The 15,187-nt window shown below is 42.2% G+C and overlaps 1 protein-coding gene across 1 annotated transcript in view; it reads left to right on the top strand.

Moving 5' to 3' along the window:
• Positions 1-15,187, top strand: part of ACER2 (alkaline ceramidase 2) — a 40,073-nt gene that overhangs the window by 3,102 nt on the left and 21,784 nt on the right. The window contains exons 2-3 of the mRNA XM_006881278.1: positions 11,018-11,132; positions 11,868-12,009. Of these exons, the coding sequence (XP_006881340.1) occupies positions 11,018-11,132; positions 11,868-12,009 (257 nt within the window). The remainder of the gene's footprint in view (positions 1-11,017; positions 11,133-11,867; positions 12,010-15,187) is intronic.

The raw sequence follows: 15,187 nt of genomic DNA, 5'->3' as shown, positions 1-15,187 counted from the left end.
GTTGGATTTCTGAGGTGTGGTGGCCCTAGTGGTACGAAGCTGTACGGCAAGGCCAAAGACAGGTGGGTCAAATCAGTGAGCTGCTCCTTGGGAGGATGGACAGTCTCTTCCTGTGTAGTCAGCTGCCTCTGGAAACCCCACTGGAGGGTCGGCTAGGAGTCGCTTCAGACTCGACAGCACTAAAACTACAACCCAGTTAATTACAACCCTATCTCTATTCAGTAGCGTATATGACATTTGCAAAACATGAAACTAATATTGCATCGATCAGAGGGGTGAATTTCATATATAAAATTTCAAGACAAACAAGAAACTGCCCCCCCAAAATGATGCCATTTATATTTAGTTCAGAATATTAAAATTTAATCAGTCTAAAGCATTTGCAGTTGCTTCCTATGCATCTTAAAGTTGTACAGTAAATAAGGATAATATTAGAAGAAGTGATGCCTTTTAATTGTGTTGTTATTGTGCCTTTTAATCTTAATGAGGGGAGACTGCCCACTTTTTTGACCCAGAGAGGATGCCTGGCCTTTTGGTTATCAGTGCAGTAGGCTACAGACAATGTAGTCGATCACTGCTGGGTACCATTAATTAGTGGGGCAATGGCCACTCACAGGTCCAGAAGCCTCCGTCTGATTCCTGGCACATGCACCTGGTGCACAGCCCACCACCTTCTGTGGCTGGAGGCTTTTGTGTTGTTAGGATGAACAGTTTTCAGTGGGGCTTCTAGACCAAGATGCACGAGGAAGAAAGGCCTGGCATCTAGTTCCAAAAATCAGTCCATGAAAACCCTCTGGGTCACAGCAGTCCAGCCACCAATTGCTCATGGAGTTCTGTCGCTTGCGCTTGAGGTCACTATGCGTCTGTGTGTTCATGTACATGTAATGGAAGTTGCTTTCATTTTTTAAACCAAATTGGGATCCCAGTACATGAACTACACCTTGCTTTTTTCACTTAAGATATCTTGAAAGTTAGGGAGCTCTGGTGGCCTACAGGCAAGAAGCTGCACTGCAATCCCTGAGGCATGCAGTTCAAATCCACCTGATCCTCTGCTGGAGAAGGAGGGGCAATCTCCTCCTGTGCTGGTCAGATCTGATTTTATGGTACACACACACACACACAAAATTAGTTAAAAAAAAAAAAGATATCTTGAAGGTATTCTCATATCAGTTCTTATAACTACATTCTTTTTTACAATCCCCATACAGTATCCCCGAGTTCTGGTGGCTCAGTGCTAAGGAGCTGCATTGCCAACTCAAAGGCACATAGTTTGAATCCACCTCAGAAGAAAGAGGGACAATCTCTTTCCATGTGATTTACTGTCTCTGAAAATCCGCTGGAGGGTCAGCTATGAGTTAGTTTTGACTTGAGAGTCCATAATGGCAATATCAACATTCCTTGACTGAGTGGACCATAATTTATTTAACTTTATTGATGGACATTTAGAAATGTTTCCATTGGTTTTATTTCCACTTTGTTGTTATGAACAATGATGCCCTGACTATCCTCATACAAACATCTGTAAATGATTGTATGAAACACAATGTGAACGAAGGATAGTGTGAAACAATGTGTACAAATTTTGTAAGCAAACCAAGATAAAATTTTAAAAAGTGCTTATTATTTATTTAAAAAATGACCTAATCCCAGATGGGGAATTGTTGTGTCAAGGAGAATATTTACTTTAGATGTGGGTCCTGATTGTTAAATGGCCCACCAAAGAAACACCTAGTTAACATTCCCGGTGAAATGTTTATATGTACTAAGCATTTGCTTGTGAGCTTTGTAAATCTCAGCTGCCTCAGATCTCACCATCCTTCTTTGTTTCGCCAAGCCACAATGTCAGCTCCAAGAACACATCATGTCTCTTGGCAACTTTTTGCTCTGGACCTTTGTGCTGTTTCTCTACAAGGATGTTTTGTTGATCAGGATTATTTTTTCATGTTTTACATTTTAAGGCTCCAGTGATTCTGAGGAGACAGATTCCAGACCTAGAAGTTTTGGAGAATACTTGAGACTGCCTTATAACCTTTGTGTTTGGGGACCCTGTTGCTGGTCACAGACTCAAGGTGACTGAAGGAAGTCAGTTGATGCTTTAGAAAGCAATCTTGACTAGTGGCAAGATGCTGCACTGCAATCCCAGAGGTACACGGTTCAAATCCACCAGATGCTCTGCTGGAGAAGGAGGGGGCAATCTCCTCCTGTACCAGTCAGATCTGATTTGACGGTACACATAAAAATAATACAATAAAAATTTTTAAAAAAGAAAGCAATCTTGATGCAAAGTGCATGTTTTTTACCAGTGTTTCTGCTCCTGTTCTCATTACCAAGTTAAAGAAGTAGAATTCTATATACTAAAGTCCATGTCCCATTATCTGTGGGTCACAATTCATTCTATCTCTTTTTATACATTCTCACTCTGTTTATATATATTTTCTCTGTATACACAAACAATTATGGCCTAGTGGTAACAACAACACACATACATCCCTCTCTCTTTACGCCTACACACATCCACACACATATGAATGTATAAACTTAAGAACCAAACCCACTGCCCTCAGCTCTATTCTAACTCATACCAACCTATGGGACAGAGTAGAACAGCAGCAGAAGCTTTCCCAGCCTGTAAATCTTTATGGAGACAGACTGTCACATCTTCCTCCCAAGGAGTGACTGGTGGGTTTGTATCGCTGCCTTTTGGTTGGTAGCCCAGCATTCTCTGTCCATGGATACATACATGTATGTGTTTGTATATATATATATATATATATATATATATTTTTTTTTTTTCATATATATCCTCAAACATTTACTGTTGACTCCTCATCACGGTGGCCCTTGCGTGACAGAGAAGACTGTACTCCATTCAATTTTTAATGACTTCTTTTTCAACCTTTCTTCCAAGGAGACTTTAGGGTGGATATGAACCTCCAACCTTTACGTTAACAGGCTACTGCATTGACCATTTGTACCACCAAGAACTTCATTTCTTTCACATTCACTGGCTACATGTCATGGAGACCAGACCACCTGGCAGCAGACGTCCGTGTGGAGGGGGCCATAGTAGAGGCCTACACAAGATGCTGAGGGATTTACTAATACTCCGGGTGGGATGGTGTGATGTGTGAGGTAGTGGCCTTTCTTTTTCTTTAGAAAAATAATTATTTTAATGAACGTTTACAGAGATTTTGGATTTTCATTCATTCATTGTTGCATTTTTGTCCCTTCCCATTCCTCCCCCACCCCCAATTCGATCTTCTCTTTGAAAAGTAAAAGAAAAATTCTTTAATTGGTATACAATTCCGTTCCTTCCCCCCGCCCTTCCCCAGTACACTCTACTATGCAGCCTTCATTCTGGATTCTTGTCATAACCATAATACCCAATCATATATCACTATCACTTTTAAAAAATTATTTTATTAATGTTAATTTTATTTTATTAATTTTAATGAACATTTACAGAGATTTTTGGATTTCCATTCATATATTGTTGCACTTTTCTCCTTGCCCACCCCTACGCTCCAGCTCGCTCTTCTCATACATTGCTTTTAAACAGTTCTCTCCCTCATCTGTTTCAATGCAGTATACATAATTTATCCAATTTTTCTCAGTCTCACCCGAACCCTGATGTCAGTCCCGTTCTACAACAGTGGCACTATGCAGTATTTGTCCTTTTGTGACTGAGATATTTCACTCAGCATAATGTCCTCCAGGGCCATTCATTTTGAATAATATTGCATGAGCTCCTAATTTTTCAATGCAGCGTAGTATTCCATTGTGTGACTATACCAGAGCATCTCTGTTCATTCGTTTGTTGATGGGCACTTAGGTTGTTTCCAGCTCTTTGCTATTGTGAACAAAACCACAATAAACATGGGTGTGCAGAGGTGGTGGCCTTTCTAAGAAGCCTCCTGGGCAGGGTGCTCAACTTAACCTGGCTTACCTGAGATGCTCTTGACTTTAAAACAGGACTTCCCAGAAACCCTCTGAATCCAACGCAGCTGGTCATCCCCCTTGCGAGATAATCAGAGAGGAGATGAACTTTGAAGGACCCAGCAGAGGAGCAGTCCTTTCGATTGCTAGGGATCTTCTTGCAGTTAAGAAGCACCAACCATCTCGGCCTGGGTGGAGCTCCGTCCGGGGCTGTTCTGGAAGCCACGGAGCAGAAAATTTGCAGCCTGTTGGCTGGTGGGTCGCTGTTCAGTCCCTGGCTGAGAGTGCAGTCAGATGTGGGGGGGATGGAAGGTTGGGGGAGGGGGTGGGGTGGTGGAGTGGGTGGATGTGAGACTGCAGAATGGTCAGGCATTGAAGCAAATGCTATGTGGGAATTTATAGAATGAGGAACTAGCTAAGGAAATCAATCAAATGCATTTTTTAAATTATGTTTTCCTTGCTTTTAAAATTTTTATTTCCTTTTGATTAAAATAAGATATCTGTTCTGCAGGCATTAAACCAACCAATTCTCCAAAGACAATGCAACAATAGCTTTTGAAAAGTACCCCTTAGCTGAACTGTTCTTCCACTTGAGTGACCCACAGTTTGGGGGGAAGTTGCATTTTCAGCAGAGATGAGGTCATGGATGCTTTTCTGATTTTCTTTCCGGAGTTCCTTCCTTTTTTTTTTGTCTTGAGGATTGGCTCCCTCTAACTTGGTATTTTCCTTCTCACAGATTGGGATCTTTAAAGGGATCGCAGAGGCCAGTGAGGCTTGGGAGTGGGCTATGCACATGCAGTAACTTGATTTCTATGTCTGCTGGAAGCGTATGATAAAATGGCCCTTCTTATTTGAGTTCCGTAATATATACATTTAAAAATAGTGTTTGGGGAAAAAAATAGTGTTTGGAATATCATTTTATAGTTGGTGTAATGAACTACTTTATGCTTCTCTGAATGGCCTATAAGTACTCTTAAAAGTGATTCATGCATATATTACTGGTGGTCATATACAGTAATAGAGGCATCTGTGGAGGTGCTTAGCAGTGGATAGTTGTACTTTAGCTGAAGAAAGGGGCATAGAGAGGACCCGAGACAATAATGAAGTACACGGAATAAAAAGAAAAACATTTTTTAACATGGCAGAGTGGGCCTGTAAATTGTTGCTCCTTCTGTGTGAGGATGGCTTAAATAAACTTCTACCACTGGCAGCAGTGATGAGTGAGGTAAATCTGTACAAACCAGGATGGAAAAGTTTGCAAGGCATATTGGTTGAATAAGAAAAAGAAGTTATGGAATAAGAATCTTACGCTATCTAACAGCAGTAACAAAACCACTTCTAATCAAGTTGACTCTGACCCGTGGCAACCCCATGTGTTTCTTCATGGTAGGCAAGTGGATTTCCAGGTCTTTCTTCTGAGGGACCTCCATGTGGGTTTGAACCACCAACTTTTAGGCTAATAGTTGAGCACATAACCATGTGCACCACTGAGGCACTTCTTAATATCTCTAGCTCTATATCTGGAACTCTGTCTTCATTGATAACCGTCTATCTGAATCCTGGTGGTGCAGTGACTAAGTGCACAGCTATTAATTGAAAGGTCCGAAGTTCTAACTCAACCAGTTGTCCCACAGGAGAGAGATGTGGCGGTCTGCGTTTGAAAGATTTCCTGCTTTAAAGGTCCAACGGGACAGTTCTACTCCGTGCCACGAGGTCACTGTGAGTCAGAATCGACTTGACAGCTGTGGGTTTGGAGACAGACAGACAGACAGACACACACACACACAAACACAGAAAGAGACAGACAGGTAGACAGGCATGTCTGCAGTCGAGCAGCTGGGGTTCGTGCTGGGTTCTGTGGGGAGAGGGGTACAGAGCAGAGTCTGTTAGCCATCACAGTTTCCGACACCAGCCGTGAAAGATGACTAGCAAGTTGAAACTGGTGGTTTTGTTCTTGAGAGCCTTTCCAGGTCAAGGCTTAGTGGTAAGGAGCCTGCAGCGTCAGCCCAAAGGCACCTGGTTCAGATCCTTCAGCTGCTCCCTGAAAACCCACTGCAGGATCAGCTGTGAGCCAGTTCCACCTCAACGATACACAACAACAACAAAACATGGGTTGATTAAGTCAGGTGATGATCCTGCTTTGCTGAGTGTGGAAGGAAGAGAGAGACTAATTTTTTTTTCATTAATTTTAATGAAAGTTTACAGAGACTTAGGGTTTCCAGTCCTTCATTGTTGCACTTTTCTCCCTGCCCACCCCCTCCTCCAATTCACTCTTCTTCTTAAAAAGAAAAAGAACACCTCTTTCATTATTATGCAACCCCTCTCTGCAAGTCTACTCCACTATGCAGCCTTTACTCTAGACTTCTGTAATGACAAGAATCTCCATTCATATGTCCCTTTTTAAACAGTTCTCTCCCTCATCTGTTTCAATGCAATATACATCATTCCTCCTTTCCTTTTCTGTCTTCCCTCAACCCTAATGTCAGTCCTGTTTTACAACAGTGGCCCTATGCAATATTTGTCCTTTTGTGACTGAGATATTTCACTCAGCATAATATCCTCCAGGGACACTCATTTTGCATAATATTTCATGGGTTCCTTGTTTTTCAGTGCTGCATTGTATTCCATTGTATGAATATACCAGAGCTTCTCTATCCATTTATTTGTTGATGGGCACTTGGGTTGATTCTAGCTCTTTGCTATTGCGAACAACGCCACAATAAACATGGGTGTGGAGAGAGACAGGTTTGAGCCCATTGTAGACCAGTTTTCAGCAGTGAAAGGGCAGTTCTAATTTTCAATAGTGTTAGAATGTGTTAAGTGAAAGATTGTTGAATGTGGCTTAAATTTCTGGGATGACATTATGAGAAAGTTATCTAAATAATAGGTATCAGATGCATGGACAGGGCACACTTTCTGTGCTTGCCAGATGTGCTGTTTTCTATAGACACTCCTTTCTCTATATGTGTATCTATACATGGAAAGAAAAGACTTGAAGATGACATGACTGAGAGCAATCATGTCTGTGAGAAGGCTAGAAAGGACACTTTGTGACTGTTTTTAAGGTAAGACATAATCATGCATGTGACGGTGATTAGGGGGAGAGATGAGGTCTACGTTAACTGTGGTGAAACGAATCCAATCTGTCTCCTCTTCTCCTCCTTCCCTTTTCTTTCATCTACTTTTTTACTTAATAAAGTAAAACCACATTTAAATCGTGTAATAGGTTACATTGCATAGCATGTGACGCAAGGGAGCTCTGGTGGCCTAATGGTATGAAGCTGTGCTGCAATCCTGAAGGCATGCATGGTTCGAATCCAACAGCTGCTGTGAGGGAAAAGCATGGGCAGTCTCTTCCTGTGCAATAACGGCCTCTAAAACCCCTCTGGAGGGCCAGCTATGGGTTGGTTCCAACTCGACAGTGTATATACCACTACCATCACCACTACCACCAGTTGTCCGTGGAGAAGTCAAACAAAACAATGGAGATTTGGTTAGCTGGGTTGGAGATGGACATAAGCTTGGTGCCGTAGAAGAACCTGAGGTCAGTAGTCAGCTCTCTGATCTTAGACAACCTTGGAGCCTTTGAGGATCCTCAACTCGTGGACTTGTCCCAATTCTTCTTCCTTGCTTCTTAGTAAATGATAGTTGGCCAGGCCTCCAAGGTTGGAGAACCGTCCATCCCCTGGGACACCTGAGAAAATGTAGCCAGAGCCTCAGCAGTATCACCATTAGCTCATAGGTGTCCTGGATGGGAAAGAGAAAAGATCCCTTCTAAAAAAAAAATCTGTTCTGCAGTGGAATGGGAGTGGAAGACCTATTTTCAGCTCTTAAGAAGCAGAATTAATATTGCTTCTGACTGTATAATAATTTCGAAATTACTCTTCTTATCAGTGAGGCTATCCTTGGGATTTCAGTCCTGGATTTCAACCAAAGGCAGCGATCCTGTTCTCATCCCGCCCTGACAAGGGATCTTGTTCTCTTTTTGGGTTTATTTCTCACCTACCCTCTCTCTCCTTGAAAAGCCATCACTTTAAGACCCCTCTTCTTGGTCCCTGAGGTTTCCATTACATGCACTCTGCCCCAGTACATGCATACAACGCACAGATCCTGCAGCAATGGGCTCAAGTGTGTCAGAGATTGTGAGGATGGCACAGGAGAGAACAGGGACCAGAGCTGTTCATACGGTCGCTGTGGGTCGTACCCGACCCAGTGGTACCTACAATCAACACCACCACCAGTGCCCCAGGTGCTGCTGTTCCCTGACACCTTCTGTTCTTTTTTTTGTTATTATTAATTTTAATAAAAGTTTACAGAGACTTAGAGTTTCCGTTCATTCATTGTTTCACTTTTCTCCCTGCCCATACCCTCCCCCGTCAATTCACTCTTCTCTTTGAAAAGTAAAAGAAAAACTATTTCATTGTTCTACAGTCCCTCCCCCCAAGTCCACTCCATTATGCAGCATTCATTCTGGACTCCTGTCATGACAGGTGGAGAGAACTGTTTAAAAGGGATATATGATTGGATATTATTGTCATGACCTTCTGTTCTTTTGTACACCAGTGTGATTCTCTGGTCCAGTGGATCCCTGTGCCCTGCCCCAAGCTTCCTCAGAGACCCACCCTGGAGATTCTTAGAAGATCTCATCTGGGGTGAACTTTGTATCATCTGACATGTATAACCATTTCTTTTTTTCTGAAAGTCCACAGTCCTTTTGGCTTTATCTACTCCCTCCCCTTGTCTCTGGATGTTTTAGTCTTAGTGATTTTTTTAAATTATTTTTTGTTAGGTTTTTTTCTTAGTGTTTGTGTGTGTGTGCACGCTCTCACTTCTCCCATGCCCTCCCTGTGGTATTCCTCTTTTAGACAACCATTCTTTCTCTCATTTCTGCATGCTTGGTATTCCATGGACTCTTTTATAAGAAGACCCTCATTCCACAATCAACAAATAAGCTTAATCTCATTCTCAGATCTGAAAGATAAAACGCTTATCATTTTTAAGCCAACAAGAAACTTAAAATTTGGTCTTTGCCTGAAAATAGAATTTGGTGAAGGTGACAAGGATAGTGTACACACCAAAGGCTTTTAAAGGGGAAAATCAGGAAAAAGCCCTCTCCATGTGGGATAAGGATAAAGGCTGACCTTGCTGGTAAAAACATTGTTTGGTGCGAGCTCTGGTAGCCTAGTGGCAAGAAGCTGCCCTGCAATTCCAGAGGCACGGGGTTCAAATCCACCAGATTCTCTGCTGAAGAAGGAGGGGCACTCTCCTGTGCCAGCTGGATTCCATTTGATGGTACCCATTCAAAAAAAATAATAAAATTTAAAAACAAAAACAAAAACAAAGCACATTGTTGGGGCCCAGAACATGACTAGTCACATTCATCCTTTTCTTAAACTTTATTCTTTACTTTTATTAAGTGTAAACCTTAGCGTTAAAATGTATCTGCAAATAGGTTAAGATATTTTTCAGTTAAGCCTGTGAAGATAAAGAGTAGTTGGTCCCTTTAATTAAGAGGAGCGGGGGCAGCGTCCATGGACTTCAGTGTTTTTATAGCTGCTCCTGGGATTAAAATAGAGCCCCTTGGTGGCACAACAGCTAAGCACTTGACTCCTGGACCTTTCAGTGGCCACTTCTTGTTTACCTTGGAGTCTGCCCGTAGCTGAAGGAGTGGAAGGAGATAGCTTGTCTGTCTTCCACTGAGCAGCTGGTGGATTCAAACCGCATACCTTTGCATTGACAGGACTAGTTCCTTACTAAGCCATCAGGGCTGCATAAGGAAAAAGGATGATCTGATCTCAAAAAGATTAAAGAGGAGGAAGCCTTTTTAGGACAGTTCTGCACTGTCATATATGCCGCAAAGAGGCAGTGTAAATCTGATGGCATGCAGCAGTGATTAGAGAAAGGAGTTCTATGACAGTGTGAATACTAAGAGTTTGCCTTCCAAATCAAACAGTGCAGTTTGAGTCCTTCCATAGGAATTTTTTCTTTTTTAAAGTTTTATGTTATGCTGCGTTATTGACAAGGTTTGTATACATTGTTTTTCACTTTGGATCTTTCTCATTCCCTTTACTGCTCCCATTACCCTCATGAAATTGTGCAACGCTATGATTACCTCCCCCCACCACACCCATCGTCACCTCTCTGCTCTCCCCTCCACCTTGGATCCTTGTACTCATTCTACAATAATGATCTTATACAGTATTTGTTCTTATGGGACGGAGTTAGTTCACTTAGCATAATGCTCTCCAGTCCCTCCCAAATTTCGTGGTAATTTACAAAATCGTTGCTCCTATGTGCTGAGTAGTATTCTGTTGTGTGAATGTACCATAATTTCTCAATCCATTCAGTTGTGGTTGGACATCTGGGCTGTTTCCATGTTCTTGCGATGGTGAATAATGCGGCTATGAGTATTGGTGCACAAGTCTCCATTTATGCCTTAGTCCTCATTCTCTTGGGGTATATTCCAAGCAGTGAAATAGCTCTGCCATTTCCATAGGATTTTTGAAATTTCATCTCACATTCTTGGGCATGTTGTCAGGAGGTACATTCCCAGGAAAAACACATCATTCTGGGAAAGGTAGAAAGGGAGACCCTCAATGAGCTGGACTGACCCAGTGACTACAATCATGGACTTGAGCATGATGGAGATGGTGGTCATCGGGCAGGATAAGGCCAGGTTCAGATCTGTTGTTCAGAGTCACCTGTAGTTCTGGCAGGCCTCATAGAGTCCAACAGTGGCAACAGGTACCTCAGAAGAAAGTCCTGGTGATCGGCCTCAATTCATTCTATGGAGCACAGTTCTCTGAAACACACAAGATTCCTGTGTGTGGGCACCACATGAGAACCAAGAAGTACCAAGAGCTCCCTACCTGGTCACCTAAGCTTTCTGTCTTCCTGGTGAGAGAGCTGCAACAAAAAAACTTGAAGAGCTTAACTGTATGGCCACATCCATTCCCGTTTGCAAAAGAAACGCTTGACACAAGCTGCTTTATTTTGTGTTGGGTTTGTGGTTTTTGTTTTTTTTTTTTTAAGTTCTTTTCTTTAATGTGCACATTTTCATTTTACATTTCCCGCCCCCCAGATCAGCAACGTCTTGTTTTTCGTTTTGCCGCCCATCTGCATGTGCTTGTTTAGACAGTACGCGACGTGCTTCAACAGTGGCATCTACCTGATATGGACTCTCTTGGTTGTCGTGGGTAAGTGGATCTGTTTGTGAGCCTGGCCTGAAAGGGAGGAAATGGAATTCTGCACACTTCCTGTCCCCTTTGAACACCATGTTTCATAAACTCAAGTCGCTGTGACGTGCTCACCCACATTTTTTCTGAGTTTGTTCAACGCCAGAAGGACACAGTCAGATGCAGGCTTGATTAACAGATACGGTTGTAACAGTCACTTTACTTGCGTTTGAACATTCTTTCCTGTAAATGCTCTTGGTACTGCGCCAGTGCAATTTTCTGTGAAAGTCATGTGAAACAATGGAACTCTGGAGAAGCCAGAGTTCAGTTTCACTTAAAATGGGGGGAGGGAAGGGAAAGAAAAAATTCTGGATGTTTGATCCTTCATTGTTCAATGAAATATTTATGTAATTTCCATTTCCTCCTGGCTGGGAATTGTTAACCGAGGAGAATGTGGTCTTTTGTTTGCTGCCTGTTTTCCTGAAGGCTCGGTAGATGGACACAGAGTATGTTCACCTGTGGACTCACTGAGGTTGTGTTGTGTTGATACTTGAGCGCTGTGTAGACGCCTCTTTCTGGACTTGGAGTCTGCATGCCGGGGTGGTGTGAGCTGCTTCCTTCAGTTTCTGTTTTCAGAGAGAGTCTTGTGATTGCAGTAGCACTCCGCAGAAGGACTCTTGTTAAGTACTGTCTTGAATTTGTGGTTCTTTTCGTCTATGATGACTTTTTAAAAAATTGGTTTGTGATTGATTCTAGGAATTGGATCTGTCTACTTCCACGCAACTCTCAGTTTCCTGGGTCAGATGCTTGACGAACTTGCGATTCTTTGGGTTCTGATGTGCGCTCTGGCCATGTGGTTCCCCAGGAGGTACCTACCAAAGATCTTCCGGAATGACAGGTAAGCTCATCTGAAATATTTTTAAATTGCCCAATGAGTTCAGTACGTAGTAGAACAGTGTGCGTATGAAGAAAAATAGCACGTGATTGAGCCCAGCCCAGTGATGAGCTTTTCTTCTCCTTGGTGATGGTTGCTGTTGTTGTTGTTGTTGTTGTTGTTGGATGCCAAGGAGAGAACACAACTCCTCTCATAGCAACACTGTGAACAACAGATCTGAACCCGGTCCTACCTGTGCCATCCTCATCATCTCTGACACCCTCAGCCTATTGTTGCAGTCATTGTATCAGTCTGCCTGGTTGAGGGTCTTCCATTCCTTCACCGTCCCTCCACCTTCGCAAGCATGATGTCCCTCTCCAAGGAACAACCTCTCCTTTTTACAAAGTATGTGAGGATGAAGCTTTGTCATCTTTGCCTCCAAGGAGCAATCTGGCTGCACCTTGTCCAAGACATATCTGTTTGTTCTTTTGGCAGTCTGTGGGATATTCAGTACTCTTCTCCAGCACCACAACTCAAAGGCATCAAATTCTTCTGCCATTTTTAATCCTTGTCCGGATCTCAGATCCATAGCAAGCTTGGTATCTACCAGTTGTTTATAATATGATAATATAAATAAACTGATGGGAAGAAAAGAGACTTTACCTGGGAAAGAATTGATATCACAGTATGTGCAAGAAACCAAAATATTTCCTTTATTTGATCTGAAGAAGAGTAAAAAGATTTTCATTGGGATAGTTGTTAGAAGTCCAAAGATCTCTGATTTTCTGTTAGAACATTTCCTTGAAGTTCATTCAGCTCACTAGTTTCTATGTCTTAAGAAAAACTCCACACTAGGCAGTAGGTTCTTGGAGCTATAGATACTTTGGTTTTTAAATTGCATTGTTGCTTTTGATGAGAGCTACACACACATGCACACATGTGTGTACAAACACTCCCCTCCCCCACATATAGCTGCAAGCTGGAAACACAGAATTATAGGAAGTGGCACATGTATATGGTTATAAATTCATCCAGTAAAAATATGTTGAATACATATGCTTTACTATGCACGTAACTGTCACCAGACGTCAGACTGGACTCAGTAGCAGTGAGTTTGCATTTTCAGTCTCTAATTGATTGCTCAACCCAGAGAAATCATGAGTATAATGGAAACAATGTGTCTCAATCCTGCATCATATTCAGAACATTTATATGTTTGTTGTGCATTTATTTACCTAAGCACTGAGATACTAACAAACATAAACCCTCAAACTCATTGCTGCCGAGTCAGAACTGACTCATAGATGACACTTCAGCAGGTTTCCAAGGCTTTAAGTAGCCCAGGAGGAGCATGCTCACCTTTCCTCCATGGAGAGAAGGATGGTGGTGGATTCAGACCACCAGAGAGGACTGGCCTTTGGGTTAGCAGCACCACACCCTACGGACTAGGCTACCAGAGCTCCTGGCAACTCGGCAGAGCAGCAAACAAGAGTCCCTGCTGCTTACACTGAAGTCAGAGAAGATAAAATCCAACAAAGCAATGATCAGGAATGAGAAGTGCTGCAAAACAAAAATTAAGCAGGCAAGGAGATAGTGGCTATTTGCGTGTTGCTTTCAAGAATTTGGTGAGTTGAAAACGTTTTTAAGGAGCTGATATTTGAATGTTGTTATTGTTAGGTGCCATCAAGTTGCTTGAGACTCATAGCGACTCTATATATAACAGTTCTGAATCCTGCTCTATCCTGAGCCAATATTATTGTCTCTGACACACCGACTCTCATTACCCCAGATGCTGAATCAATCCATCTCATCGAGGGTCTTCCTCTCTTGGGCTGTCCATCCACCCTCCCACACATGATGTCCCTCTCCAAGGACTGGCCCCTCCTTGCAACATGTCCAAAGTATGTCAGACGAAGCCTCAGAATCCTTACCTCCAAGGAGCAGCCCAGTTTAACCCTCTCCAGGATGAAACTGTTTGTTTTCTTAGCAGTCCATGGTATATTCAATACCCTTCTCCAGCACCAAAGCTCAAAGGCATCAACTCTCGTTCTATCGTCCCTAGTCAGTGTCCAGCTTTCTGATGCATAGCAAGTAATTGCGAAGACTATGGCCTGGATTAGGTGCACTGTAGGCAAATGGAGATGTGAATAAATGAGGGGATGAGTCCTACTAATATTTTGAGGACGAATGATCCAGGCAGATGGAACAATTGTAAAGGCGCCGAGGTGAACGTGTGCTCAGCATGTGTGGAGCATAGCCCGGAAACCTGTGTGGGTAAAACAAATGAGGACTGTGAGAGGAGGAAGGACTGGCAGGTGGGCCCCTCTCTGAGCTCTGTGGGCAACGAAGAGAGTCAGTTTAGTCTCACAGTGATGGAACCTTGTGCTGAATTTTGGCACGAGGTGACATGATCTAATTAGTACTGCGATTGCTGTAGTAAAATAGACTGTAATTGGCAGGAATGGAGACAGAAAAGACCAGTTAGCAATTTGCCGTAGTAATTGCCTCAACAGGAGAAGTTGATATTTGACCACAGACAGTAGCAGTGGAGGGGTTGACTTTGGGATAAGATTTTATCTTCATCATTTACTGATGGGTTAGATGAGGAGTATGAGAAAAAGAGATACATTAAGAGTGACTTCATAGTTTTAGGTCTGAACAGTTGGGTCAACTGTGGTACCTGAAACCAAGAAGAATTAGAAAGCATTAGAGAAGAATGTAGTGTGTAAGTGTGTATGTGTGTATGTGCTGCTGCGAGTGGTGGTAGTGTGCAGATGGATAGTTTGGCATGTAATAAATATAGGGTGGCCGGTATCTTTTTATCCTTATGACTTATTGATGCACAATTCTGCTCAGAAATATAGAAATGCCATGATTCAGAAGTAACTCAATAGCAACTGATTTTAGTGACTTTATTATTGGGTTGGTTTTTTTTTTAATCAATAATTTATTCATTGTTCATAGCTTTTTACAGAAAACCAGAATAACATAAATGACAGTTATATAAATGGATCTTACCTAAAGGAATATACAAGTATGAAATTGGTTTTATCTATAGAAAGAAACAATACAGAACTCATTATCACTTGTCTAAACAAGCATTGAGGCTGATTGTGGAACAGAACATTAATTACTAATATGCAATTTAAATTGCAGATATATATATATATGTATGTATGTATGTGTATATATGTATGTATGT

Source organism: Elephantulus edwardii, unplaced genomic scaffold (assembly GCF_000299155.1).
Source record: "Elephantulus edwardii isolate Elephantulus edwardi_28Jun2011 unplaced genomic scaffold, EleEdw1.0 scaffold00014, whole genome shotgun sequence".
NCBI classification, from domain to species: domain Eukaryota; kingdom Metazoa; phylum Chordata; class Mammalia; order Macroscelidea; family Macroscelididae; genus Elephantulus; species Elephantulus edwardii.
The sequence above is the reverse complement of the archived record's forward strand: the minus strand, read 5'-3'. Positions and strand labels throughout refer to the sequence as shown.